We start from the raw sequence: 13,500 nt of genomic DNA, 5'->3' as shown, positions 1-13,500 counted from the left end.
CAGTTTGGGCTGTCCTGCAACAGAAACCAGGATTTAATACCTTTGCGAAAGCCGGCTGCACCACTGTCAGTCAGGCAGCCAGCTGTTAGGCCACTGTTCTAGTCTACCCTTGTGGATGTAAGCCTCCCTTTCCCCTGTGAAGCTGGTTCATACCCATAAGTGTAGCCCTCAGGGAGGGGGTAGGGGATGTGCCTCTTTGGCATGAGGATGAAGGTTCTCATGAGGTGGATTATGCTGCATGCCGACAAGAAGAAAAAAGCATGGTGCAGAGAGATCCCTCTTTCAGATGCCACCTGTAACCAAAGATGGAGAGGATCATCATTATCCCTATAATGGTTCTGCTACAGTACCAGTGTCAGTTCTGGCCAGTTGGTTTGCACTTTCCGCAGTCCTCAATAAATCTGCCAACTCTCAGAAAATGTGGTAAATATTTTCCACTCCTGAAAAGCTACTCATTTTCTTCATTATGAAAACATTCCTGGTGATAGGTTCCCAGTTTTATTATCGGCAGCTTCATCAGTACCACAAAAATTGTGGATGTATGTTCCATGTCCTGTGGGCCGCAGTGTCTGCAGGTATTTGCTCCTACCGTGAGCTACAGTATCTGATTTCACTAATTATTTAACTTGCCTGGTTCAGATAATAAGCTCATTCATGAAATCTGGTGGTGTAACGTACAGTTGAAGCAAATGCCTGAAGACACTGCGACCCGCTGGACGTGGAGTTGAGTAGCGCTGCACTCGGGATTATTCAGTGAGCCATGGAAACCCTCTGACCACAGCAAGGTGGCAATTCACTGCCCATTATAGATGGTCTAGTGATAGGATTATTATTATTATTCCCCTTAATATAATTTAATATTATGATTCTTCTATGGCATGGACTTCACATAATCTCTTTTCTGCAAATGTTTCTGCTGTTACTCTAGCAGCTGCCTTCACCTGTTTTTCCCCAGTAGAGCAGCACATACATCTCAGCACACATTTTTGGTTTGCTATTTAACTGCCGTCACCTTGATTATGAGGACGCTTATGGGAGAGGAGCTGTTGGCTCCAGAATACAAGGTGATGACGGTGGAACGATGGGTGTCAAAGAGGTTCCCCACCTGGATGATAGAGAGGGTCAAAGAAACACTTCTTTAAGCAGCAATCTCAAACTATACCTGGGAGGCTACAATGTGTCTGTTGGTTTTCAGCCCACAAGTATTGCATCCACACACCTTGTTCTAAAGGACTTTCTGAAATAGTCCCCCTTGTTGATACACTTCTTGGAGGAAACTACTTACAAATGAGCCTTGCGATTGGTTGAGCTTATCTGGATTCTATTCTTTTCTATTCATCGCAAAAGTTAGTAATCATAGAGCATTCTATGGTGATGATGCCAGGTCCCATCCTTATTTCATAACTCATTTAAGTTGTAGCCAACTTTCATCCCGTGCATATGATTGAGCAGTGATAATGGGGACACACCTGCATGTTTGTGAGCAATAGCATGTCACTTCCAACTGCGATGAAGGCCAGACCCGGAAACAGTATATTGGATATCTCTGCAGGAGAAAGGGGGGGAGATAAAGAGATAGGGAAACTGAGAAAGGGTTTCTCAAGGCTAAGCATACACTGACACAGAAGCCTACATGGAAAACTGCCACTGTGTCAGGGTGAGTGTCAGGTAAAGGCCCAGAACACTTTACCTGGATGTGAAAAAGCAATCAGCAAGGTGCCAGTGGTGTACAGTATTCTGGGAAAAGAAAAAAGAAAACACAAATCACACAAATGAGTTTAATCATTGGAAGAAAATTCCAACAACGTCTGACCAGGTCTGGGGTAAAGGAGTTCAGAAAGTTAGGCGATGGGCTTGGTTTCAGGCGTGGGGGAACACATTTTATCTGCAGTGGGCTCCAGAATTATTGGCATGCTTGATAAAAATTAAGAAAAAGGGGGTGTCTCGGTGGGGCAGCCTGTAGAGCACTGACCGCATGCTCATTGCGAGCCGTGACGTCGGCGGTTTGAATCCGACCGTCCGACATTTGTCGCATGTCTTCCCCTCTCTCTCGCTCCCATTCTTCCTGTCTCTCTATACTATATACTGTCCAATAAAGCTGAAAAAGGCCTAAAAAATATCTTTAAAACAAAAAGAAAAAGGCTGCATATAAACAAAATAATGGGAGATGGGAGAAGCTGCCGGAAGGATCACCATCTCAGCAGCACTCCATTAATCAAGCTTTTATAGTAGAGTGGCTAGACGGCGGCAACTTGACAGCCCGCTTGGAATCAAAAGACAGTTAAAGGAATCTTGGCATGAGGAAAAAGATTCTCTGGTCTGATGAGACAAAAATGTCACACAATGTGCAGAACTGCTTATCACCTGGCTAATACCATTCCTACGGTGAAGCATGGTGGTAGCAGCATCATGCTATGGGCGTGCTTCTCTGCAGCAGGGACAGGGAAACTGGTCAGAATTGGATGAATGCAGCCAAATACAGAGAGGTCCTTGAAGAAAATAACGCCACCTCAGACTCAGACCTCAGATTTTGGGTGACAGTTCACCTTTCAGCATGACAGTGACCCAAAGCATACAGCCAAGACAACGCTGAAGTCTCTGACTGTCCTTGAGTGGCCCAGCCAAACCCCAGACATAACCCCATCCATGCTACCCCCTTTTGGTTGAGTCGTTGACGTCCAAAATTATTGCTGCGTTCATATTTCTAACATAATAAAAACTGCAATGGAATAAAACCACAAAATGGTGATGGCCGATTGTTAAAAAGACTTCAGATTCTTATCTGCCTCTTATTTGCAAATCAGGGAAATAAAACAGCAGGCGCCCTCATGCCATGTTAACGGCTTAACAAGTCACAGACTGAGATAAGAAAAGGCATAAAAGGCATATTCTAACAATCCTTCATACCATTCCTCTACGTCAAAAAATCATGTTCCAGTATACAAACAAAAAAATACAATTCAGAAGTTGCATAGATAAACGCAAACTTTTATTGATGGAAATAGAAGTTTGTTTTGCAAATCAATGCAGACACATTCATGGAACCAAATATCCCACCTGGTTATGAAGCTCTGACTATCAAAGTTTATTTCATAATCCGTTCAGCCAATTTCGAGAAAACAATGTTTTTTCCGGGACTATACCTAAGCAAATGCCGTCTTGAAATACTTCTTGTTGTTGCGTAAATACATTGCAAGGTCATTTCCCTACGGAACTCATTTAAACCATGATGAGCGTCTTGTAGAGGGTTTCCTACCGTTTCCAGCAAGGTATAATGTGTCATATTCAGATGACGGACAGTTTAGGAATATTGCTGCGTTTAAATTAATAAGTTAAATTAATTATTTAATGATTTATTTTCATTTTCTTTATATAAATGATGGGCTGTAAATGTACAAAAAATGTAAAACAAACATTGTAATTCTTAGTTTACAGTGCACCTCTGGAAATCTAACACAGGTCATACTTTACATTTCCTGGTTCACCCACTACCTGGCCACATGAGTACAAAATTTGAGAAAGATATGTAAAACTACCGAGGTTCTACAAGGTCATTTGTAAACAGTGTATCTTGGCATCCCTTAGCCTCTTAGCGTCTCCAAATCTATCCAAAATGGATAAGATATGCATTATAGTAAATCAAGAGATAACTTATTTTTACAGATACAGTATTCTGGCTCATAGAAAACTGTTTCTACCCATTACATCAGGTAAATTGTAAATAAATAAATATTTTCCCAAAGAAATGAGTTGGATATACACCAACCAGCCACAACATTAAAACCACCTGCCTAATGTTGTGTAGGTCCCCCTTGTACGACCAAAACAGCTCTAACCCATCGAGGCATGGACTCCACAAGACCTTAGAAGGTGTCCTATGGCATCTGGCACCAAGACGTTAGCAGTAGAAAAAAAAAAAAAAAAGTCTGATAAATACCTAATAAAGTCTGCACTGAGTGAATATTGAGGTCAGAAAACCTATCCAAACCCATCTGAAAATGACTACAATGCTTTTTTTGTCCATATGAAGCATATTAGTGTGTCCTTTTTGGTAGTAAGACAAGACATCACATTTAGAAGGTGATCAATTTCTTATCTCCATTTGAGTTCATTCTGCCTAAAAGGTATTTTTCCAGACTGCTGGGACAGCTCCTCAGAGTGCACGACACCGAACTCTGCTCCCTGAAAGAGAGTGGGGCCAACTTACTCCACCAGGTTTACATGTTGGCAAATTCTCTGGCCAGCACCCTCATCTCCACGCCTCAACCTGTTCCTGCTTCTGAACCAGTCCGGTCCCAGCCAGAGCCATGTCTGCCACCGCTGGAGCGCTATGACAGCGAACCCAAAGACTCCTTCCTGTACCAGTGCTCGCTCATCTTCAAGCTCCAACCTTCCACCTTCCCCACCGAACGATCCAAGGTGGCTTATGTCATCACTCTCCTGTCTGGCCAAGCCCGGGAGTGAGGAACCACTTTCTAAGCCTCTGGTGCCCCAGAATGCTACAAACTCTTCTCCACCGCCATGAATATGGTGTTCGACCAGGCCATCTCCGGACCAGCGGCTTCCCGTGAGCTGTCCTGAATCTGCCAGGGTTCTCGTTCCGTCTCTGATTATCCCAACGAGTTCCGGACCCTGGTAGCCTCGGCTGGGTGGTCCCTGTTCACTCTGACCTACTGGCCTGGCTCACCTGACACATTTCCCTGTCTGCACTTACCTCCTCAATTAGACGAAGAGCCCACCACCATCCTGCCCCCCTGCACCCTGGTCACTGCCACACAGCTTGACATCACCAGCAAGGTGGAGGAAGCCCTGAGGAGCTGTCCTGTTCCTGATGACACTCCGGCCAACCGCCTGTTCATCCCTGAAGTGGTCCGTCTGCTTGTCCTGGAGTGGGCTCACTCATCCCATCTAGCCTGCCATCCTGGGGTCAGCCATACGCTGGCTCTCCAGGGTCGCCACTTCTGGTGGCCATCAGTGAAACCCGAAGTGGCTGAATTCATCGCCGGCTGTCCTGAATGCAAGTCCAGCAACCAGCGGCCCCAGGGACTCCTCCATCTGAATGTTCCCCGTGGCCTTGGACTTTACTATCACTGGTCTACCCGTCGCAAAGGGAATGTTTGTTGTCCTGACGGTGGTAGACTGGTTTACCCGTTCGGACACTTTGTCGCCCTACCCTACTGTTTCTGCACGGCCTACCCCTGGAGGTGACCTCATGAGTATGAATGGATGAATGAGAGGCATCAATTGTACAGCGCTTTGGATAAAGGCGCTATATAAATGGTAACATTTACATTTAGTAATGATCCGTAGTTTACCGACCTGTTTTTGTTTTTCGACTTTTACCTCTGGATTCCGATTCTGTCGGATTCGCCTGTTTGTTTTCGACCCTTCGCCTGTGACCATGACTACGATTTGGATTATCTGTATTATACCTGTTTGCTGGAGATTTGACCCTGTTTCAGGTCTATTGATTACGAACTGCCTATTCCCTGCTGTATATGTTTGCTGGCTATTGACCTCCACTTGTTTAACCTGCTGCACTTATAATAAACACTCTGAAAACTACTCCTGGTCTTTGCTACAGGATCCTGGCGTTCTACATTCCTGATATTCGGGCTCGGATAACTGAATTGACTTTTTAGACATTGGCGCATTACGGACGAATCTGGACGGAAGGTGCTGACTCCATTGCCTGAAAACCCCAAGAAAACAAAATACATTTTTTGAAAAAATATGCCACTTTTTCTGAACGAAATCCCAGAGAGTAGAGGCTATTTAAAATGCACTTTCTTTGTACTTTCCAGAACAAAATGGTTTAAAAATAATTAAAGTAGCCTATATCCTACCACTTTAGGATGCAGATCTTAGAATAAATTGTATCTGCAGTCTATCTGCACTATCAGAGGACAATGGTTTTGTGAGAGGTATGTAAACACAGGTTTATTTGTGATTCACAAGTGACGAAATGCATTTTGATAATATATTGCGATCTGCGAGTGAAAATCCTCGCAAATCGCTTTCGCCCCAGAACAGCAAGGAAGCAGTGAATTGGCACAGCTTTGAGGGAGGGCGTGGGTTGCCAGCATGCAAGTTTGTTTCACCAGTGCGACCACATGAGGAGGAAGATGCGGTTGGAGCATTGTGTTGCTGTGTCTCAGAGGTGCTCCATCTGTCACACGCTCACGCCTGCCATAGTTTAGTATTGACACTGCTCATCTCTATGAGGGTTTGTCTTTAGGTAAAGGTTGCATGTTGTGTTTAACTGTGTTATCAGAACAATAAGTACACATGCAGGGATGCAAAGTTCAGCAAAATAAAGTTTTGATAGCACAAGAAGAGCCTTTGCAATGTTTGATGAATAGATGAAATAACACCCAACAAGATAAGTTCCTTTTGAGATCCTTTTGATAAGGGTTCATCATTGTCAACATCAGTAACCTGATGAACCACTGTTATTAGTAGTAGTGCTATTTCTGCATGGCAAATACTTTACTTGTAGATGTAGTAGTGTAATAGAAACAGACCCAACTGTCATGACATGCACACTGCTTGTTCTGAGTAATTGACTCATTCATTGAAAGGGGCGTGTTCAAAATAATAGCAGTGTGGAGCTTAATTAGAGAATTAATTAATTCTGTGAAAAAACAGGTGTCATTAATTGTCCTTTATTAAGGAAGAAGGGAAGCAAATGTTTCACACATTGTTATAAAATATTCATTCTGAATTGCTAAGTAAAATGAGCCGTTCCAAACATTGTTCGGAGGAACACCATCATTTGATTAAAAAGTTGATTGGAGAGAGGAAAACATATAAAGAAGTGCAGCAAATTATAGGATGCTCAGCTAAAATGATCTCAAATGCTTTAAAATGGCAATAAAACCCGAAATAAGCGGAAGAAAATGAGCAACTACTGTTAAAACCGATTGAAGAATAGTCAGAATGGCAAAGATTCAGGTATTCATCAGCTCCAGAAAGATCAAAGATGATCTACAATTACCTGTAAGTGCTGTTACAGTCAGAAGATGTTTGCTATCAGCAAGAATCCCCCACAAGAAGCCCCCGTAAAGCACCATTGTTGAAAAAAGGGCATGTGCAGAATCGGTTAAAATTTCCCAAGGAACACATCAATTGGCCCAAAGAGAAATGACGTAACATTCTGTGGACTGATGAGAGTAAAATTGTTCTTTTCGGGTCTAGTGGTCGTTGACAGTACGTTAGATAACCCCCGGGTACAGAATTCAAGCCACAGTAGCACAGAAGCATGGTGGCGCAAAAATCAGGGTATGGGGATGTTTTTCATACTTCGGTGTTGGGTTCGTATACCAGGGATCATGGATCAGTTTGAATACATCAAAATATTGAAGAGATTATGTTGCTGTATGCTGAAGAGGAAATGCCCCTGAAATGGGTGTTTGAACAACACAATGACCCCAAACACACGAATAAGCGAGCAACATCTTGTTTCCTAACAAAAAGGATAAAGGTAATGGAGTGGCCAGCTCAATCCCTCGACCTCCACCCCATTGAAAACTTGAGGGGTGACATTAAAAATGCAGTTTCAGAAGCATAATTCACAGGAACTGTGGAATGTAGTTTGTTCATCTTGGGCTGAAATACCTGTTTATAGGTGGGCTGACTCGATGCAACGCAGATGCACAGCAGTTATCAACAACAATGGTTATGCAACTAAATATTAATTCAGTAATTGAGGTTAAATCTTGAAAGATTCTTCAGTTTATACAGTTTGAAGAGAACAGATTAATATCCCTTTTCTTTGCTTCCTGTAAAAGAATAATGCAGACTTAATTTGCTGATGCTTTGATTTGGAATTGAATGTGTAATGTTTCCACTACATTTGAAATATTGAACTAAAAGCTATTCAAAAACATTTGCACTTTATTCACTTTTTTTTTAACGCACTGCTATTTATTCGAACACAACTGTACCTAGCTACTTGTTCTTTCAGCAGGGAACAACAAGCCGCAATGGGCTTAATGCCCTGGGATTGTTACTGTGTCTTCTTATGATCGTATTCTTAAGTTGTAGGCCAATTAGAAGACAATACATTGCATTCATTTAGCAGATGCTCTTGTGAAAAGTAACTTGCAGTGTAAGAAAGCACAAGTGCATCCAGCTAGTTCTGTGGGCACCAGGGATAGACCTGCCTGCATTTCCATTTGCTTGAACATATTGTAATTTGCCCAGTTCTAGGACCTGTTTTCATCTGCTTGCACACAGACCTCTCATCACCTTTGTTCACAATGACAACCATTTAATTCACGCACAGAAGATTTTGATTTGCTCATGTGCAGTATGTCCATCTCTTTTGTCCAGAATGCCACCTCAGGTCCAGCTACTTTTGTACAAAAACATATTAAATCTTGAGCTACCTGTCTTACATGTACTGTTCTTTACACCACAACAACGTCTGAAACTCACATTGCCAGCAGTCTGGATGCCATGGTACCGAAGTGGTCAAAGAAGAATCCATTGAGAAGACTGAGGCCACTCTGTAAGAAGGCGGCAATAGTGAAAACCAGGGAGAAGAGCTCGTCCTGTTTGCTACAGTCTGGGGAAAGTAGAGGGAAGAGAGGTGTTCCCACCACAAGCGTTTTTAAAAACTTCCATTTCAATTTCTGTTCACTGCATGTCATCATCTGCATTGTCTTTTATCATGTACTCTCACCGAGCACTTTATTAGGTATTTATCAGACTTATTTGTTAGACGTCTACTGCTGTAGCCTGTCCACTTAAGAGTTATGATGCGTTGTCTGTTCAGAGATGTTCTTCTCCATACCACTGTTATAATGTTACTGTGACCTTCCTGTCAGCTTTGACCAGTCTGGCCATTCTCCTCTGATGTCTCTCATTAACAAGGGGTTTCTGTTTGCAGAACTGCTGCTCAAAGCCACTTCACATCACATTGTTTCCCCATTCTGATGGTTGATGTGAAAATTAACTGAAGCTCCTGACCCGTATCTACATGTTGTATGCACTGCACTGCTGCCACACAATTGGCTGATTAGATAATCGCATGAATAAGAAGTAAAAATGTTCCGAATAAAGTGCTCAGTGAGTGTATATGTATAGGCCTACCTCTCTATTTTCTATTTTCTATTTATTTTAAGTTGCCTTTCACATTATTTTTAAAATTGCAATTGTATTATTTGTGCAATAAATGTTTCATTAATGTTGAATTAAAAATACAAACATCACACTTTTTTTTTAACCAAAGCATACTTTAACTTTTCAATTTCTTTAATGAAAATGTACATGTAAGATAATGTATAAGAAACCTCATTGTGTCTAATTTATCTGATACTCATTTGCCTGCCTTCTAGTGGTAAAAAATAAATAAAACAGTGAATAAAGTATTTTTGTACTTCTCATCAAATATTAAACAGTCACACTCACCCATGTACTGTGTGCCATTGGGTCCTGTGGCATCCACACACTGGTCACTGAAGTATCCACTGTCTTTCAGGATAAACACCACGGAGGCCCACCCATAAATGACCCCAGTGAAAAACAGGCTCTCCACCAGTCCTGTGGCCAAGGTGAGCCAGTAGCGCAGCCTCACTCCACGTAGAAGCCACAGCATCTTCAGCCTCTCTCTCCCTCTATTCTCAGTCCTTAACCGCTCCCTCTATTCTCTGTCCTTTACCTTTTTGCTCCTCTGATCACTGAAAGATAAAAGAGAAAAAAAGACTAAAATATTACAAGAAATGGCAAAACCATGGAAGTGTGGAAGCTGAACATTTACAGAGACAATATTGCTTGCTCATGTGACTACAGTTCTCAGTAATGGGTATTTCATTGCAGTTGTAATGAAAATAAAATAATTCACCAGACAAAGAGAAAATTAATGTTAAGTTAATAGACTCCAAGTATATAGTATTTAGTCAAAGTGGCTATCACCACTTAAAACATAGTATTCATACAGTATAGTATGAATCCTGATTAAATACTTATGAACTTGCTCACTAAACGAACCAAAAGGTTCTATGGCCACAACCTGGTGTAATACTGTCACCACAAGACATACCTGTATGCTCTCTACATCTGTGCCCAGTTATTATTTCATTTGTCCCATGGCCTTATATAGCCCTGTATTCTCCCATCCTCCTCCTTCTCCCTTCACTCATTTGTTTACTCATTTATTTCACTATCTAAAGTATGTACTGAGTATGTTTTGCTGGAACATGCTGGTGGGTATACAATGTTCTTATTAATGTACTGCCACTTGACACAGTAAGATAGTGCAGAGCACATAGGCTGACATTCTGAGCGGTTATCTCCCTTTTGTAAAAGAAGGCACACTTTGGGCTGTTTAAGAACTGGTGACCTATAAATCTCCTAACTACAGATTATAAAATACCAAAATGTCTCTCCAAGTGTGTTAAAGGCCCAATTTTGAATGCTAATAGATTGCAAAAAGCAAAAATACAAAGTTTTTATATTATAATCCTAATAAAGATAACTTCATAAAAAGCACTTATAAATGATAATTTATATTTAGTGTCAGACTGACAGTACTTCCTTGTTCATCTTCCATCTTCCACATTTCATTTTTCTTTGTTTTATATGACATATATTTTGGAGTCCTTGCTCAGCTGATCACCATGGAAAAGAACTCACTCCTCAGGCAAGATATCAAAAGAATAGTTGGTAACACTTTGACACCTGTCATGAAGTGTCATGTCCATTCATAAACTATGACATACATTGTGATGACACAATCCTTAGTTTGTGTTATGACATTTGTTAAGTTCATCTTGCGATGACTCGAGTAGATTGCACACATACTGCAGTTCAAGCCATTTTGATACATATGATGCATGTAAGAATGCGTCTTTCAGTCCCATCCAAAAGTATTGGAACCGCAAAGCCAAATCCATTGTTTTTTGCTGTACACTGAATACATTTGGGCAAATCCATCAAAAGGAGAACATAGAGGCCTCTTGTATTTTCCATGTGGCTCCCACACATAAGTGCCACTTAAACGTCATCACAAACAATGGATTTGCCCATATATTTCTAAGGTCCTTAGCGACACACAAACTGGCCTTCAGTGTGAAGTTTTCTTTGAGATTACAGTAAATTGATTACTTTATCATAATTACATCTGTCAAGAGAATATTTCAATACATTTTTCCGGTATATGGCCCCAAAGATGGCTCTAGTCATGTAAGGTCAGTCACAAAACAATTCATTTTATTTCATAGCCTTTCATCATGATTTTTTTTGTGCCATTGATAATTATGAGAGGTTATGAGTAACTTATCCATAGCACGCAAAACCCCAGGTAAACTATTTGAGCTGACAGGGCTGGTGTTGAAATATGTAATGTCAGTCATGTTTTGTAATGTGAGTCACACATTTTATTTGAAGTAATTAAAAGTGGTGTTTCTGTTATTAATTGCAATGGATTTGTTTCCTCAGTGTCCGATGTGTGATGGTAATGGCTGCAGTGGCTGTAAGATGAAAATGAATGTTTGGAATAATATTGTTTGCAATTTAAGCAATATTACTGGTTCCATGCCATTTAGAACTCTTATACTTAACTTGCTGCAAACAGCGATATGCAAAGTGTTGGCTGCTTATTGTAAGTGGACAAGTTGTAATGTCAGTCACACTATATTTATGTAATTACTGGATCTACTGGCAGTAGTTTGAAGCCAAAAAAAGCTGACTGCATTTTTTGCATGTCCATTTGTAACGTCAGTCACGCGACAAACTTCCACCACAGCACAAAGAAGCATTTAGCTAAAGATTAATTGACAATATTTCCATGTCAAACAAGAGCATAATAATAAATGAAGTAAAGAAATGGAGTGAAGACAGGAAACGAGACTGCACAGTCCAGCCAGCGATCGTCCCTCGGACCCAATCCACCTGCTGCCGACGCCAGGGCCGGCCCAACACCACAGGAATATAAGGCGACAGGGCCGGCCCAACACCACAGGAATATAAGGCGACAGGGTCGGCCCAACACCATGGCGACACCAGGAGACTTTGTGGCGTAGAAGGACAGCTCCTCTCGGTGCTTACCCGAGACCAGGTTCCCCACAGGAGAGGTGATGTTGTTCGACTTCCGCCAGAGGGGTGCCATTGAGGGCGTTGGTCTGGAGGGCCGTGGCCAGAAGTGACGTGGGAATCTTCAGTTGGTTGACCAGGGTAGAGCACATGAAACTGGCGTCAGCGCCCAAGTCCATAAGAACCCTCACAAGCTGTTGGGTTCCCTTCCAGGAAACTGAAATCGAAGGGGCGGAGTTCAAGGAGGCGCCCATCAGAACCCCCTTGCTTGCTGACTGAGGGTGGAGGTGGAAAATCAGGGAGCGCTGGGACAGGAGATTGGACTGACATGGCAGGTATGAGTGTGAGGAACAGGTAAACGAGGCACGTCGTTCCTAGGTACCGGTCAGTGACTCAGGGAAGTGGCCGCACGTAGGAGGACAATGACTTAACACCCTATTGGGTTTTCTTTTGTTTCTTTTATATCCATTAAACCTAATAAATTAAACTATGTGCGAAAGCGCCAAGCAGGTGAGTCACCTGTGGAAATGGTGGATGTGTCCTGTGTCGTCTTGTTTTTCCTTTTTTCCATTAGGCCCACAGCACACACCTGAGGTTAGGAATCTCAATAATTAAGTCTAATTAGGGGAATTATGGTTCGGCCAGCACACTATAGGCTTATTTTGATTAATACGGTCGATTATTAATTCATTTAATTCAGCACAGAGGGATTAATAACAGTACTGGCAGTTCTTTGGCTGCTAATGGAGAGGCTGTTATATCTAGAAGTAGTTGTAGGGTTTATTAGCTCTTGGCTGTCAAAGACTGAAATCACACAACAATTTGCAAAGGGGCGTGTTCAAAATAATAGCAGTGTGGAGTTTAGCACCACTGTTGAAAAAACATTGTTGGGCAGAATCAGCGAAAATTTGTTCGGATTTTAATCCGGGACGTTCTTGCTGTGAGCTGACAGTGCTATCCACACCACCGTATATGGACCACCATGCTGCCCAGATACAAGAGTCTGATAAACATGAGGGAGGAGCAGGGGTGGAGGGGTTTTGGACTAGCAGTCTGTATTGAGCATACACGGTTTAGACTAGCAGTCTCTAGTGAGCATATATGGTTTAGACAAGCAGTCTGTAGTCAGCATACATGGTTTAGACGAGCAGTCTGTAGTCAGCATACATGGATTAGACTAGCAGTCTGTAGTGAGCATACATGGTTTAGACTAGCAGTCTGTAGTGAGTATATGTCGGAGGGTCAGGAGTTGCAAAAGCTTCCCCTGCTACCCCGCTACCACAGGTACCGGAATCCACCCACCACAAACAACCAGGACAGGGATAAGGTAAGCAGAGTCTTTAATACAATTTTTAAAACCGCTCATGACAGGGCAGCCGCCCCGCTCTGACCGCCCCTCCCGTCTCCATCACCCCCCTGCTTGTGTGATGGCCCCACCCACCGAATAACCCCAGGCCACATGAG

At 42.3% G+C, this 13,500-nt stretch overlaps 1 protein-coding gene across 1 annotated transcript; it reads right to left on the bottom strand.

Moving 5' to 3' along the window:
• Positions 1 to 98: 98 nt before the first annotated feature.
• On the bottom strand, positions 99 to 12,333 carry LOC133110112 (equilibrative nucleobase transporter 1-like). Its single transcript, XM_061219993.1, has 7 exons — positions 12,052 to 12,333; positions 9,415 to 9,683; positions 8,440 to 8,569; positions 1,691 to 1,737; positions 1,470 to 1,546; positions 1,013 to 1,105; positions 99 to 293 (listed from the first exon to the last, which is right to left on the bottom strand). Exons 2-7 carry the CDS (start codon positions 9,599 to 9,601, stop codon positions 99 to 101), a joined length of 729 nt encoding a protein of 242 aa, XP_061075977.1. The 5' UTR covers positions 9,602 to 9,683; positions 12,052 to 12,333.
• Positions 12,334 to 13,500: the final 1,167 nt, after the last annotated feature.

The sequence above is a fragment of the Conger conger genome, chromosome 14 (assembly GCF_963514075.1).
Source record: "Conger conger chromosome 14, fConCon1.1, whole genome shotgun sequence".
Taxonomy (NCBI): Eukaryota; Metazoa; Chordata; class Actinopteri; order Anguilliformes; family Congridae; genus Conger; species Conger conger.
This window is presented reverse-complemented; position numbering and strand designations above follow the sequence as displayed.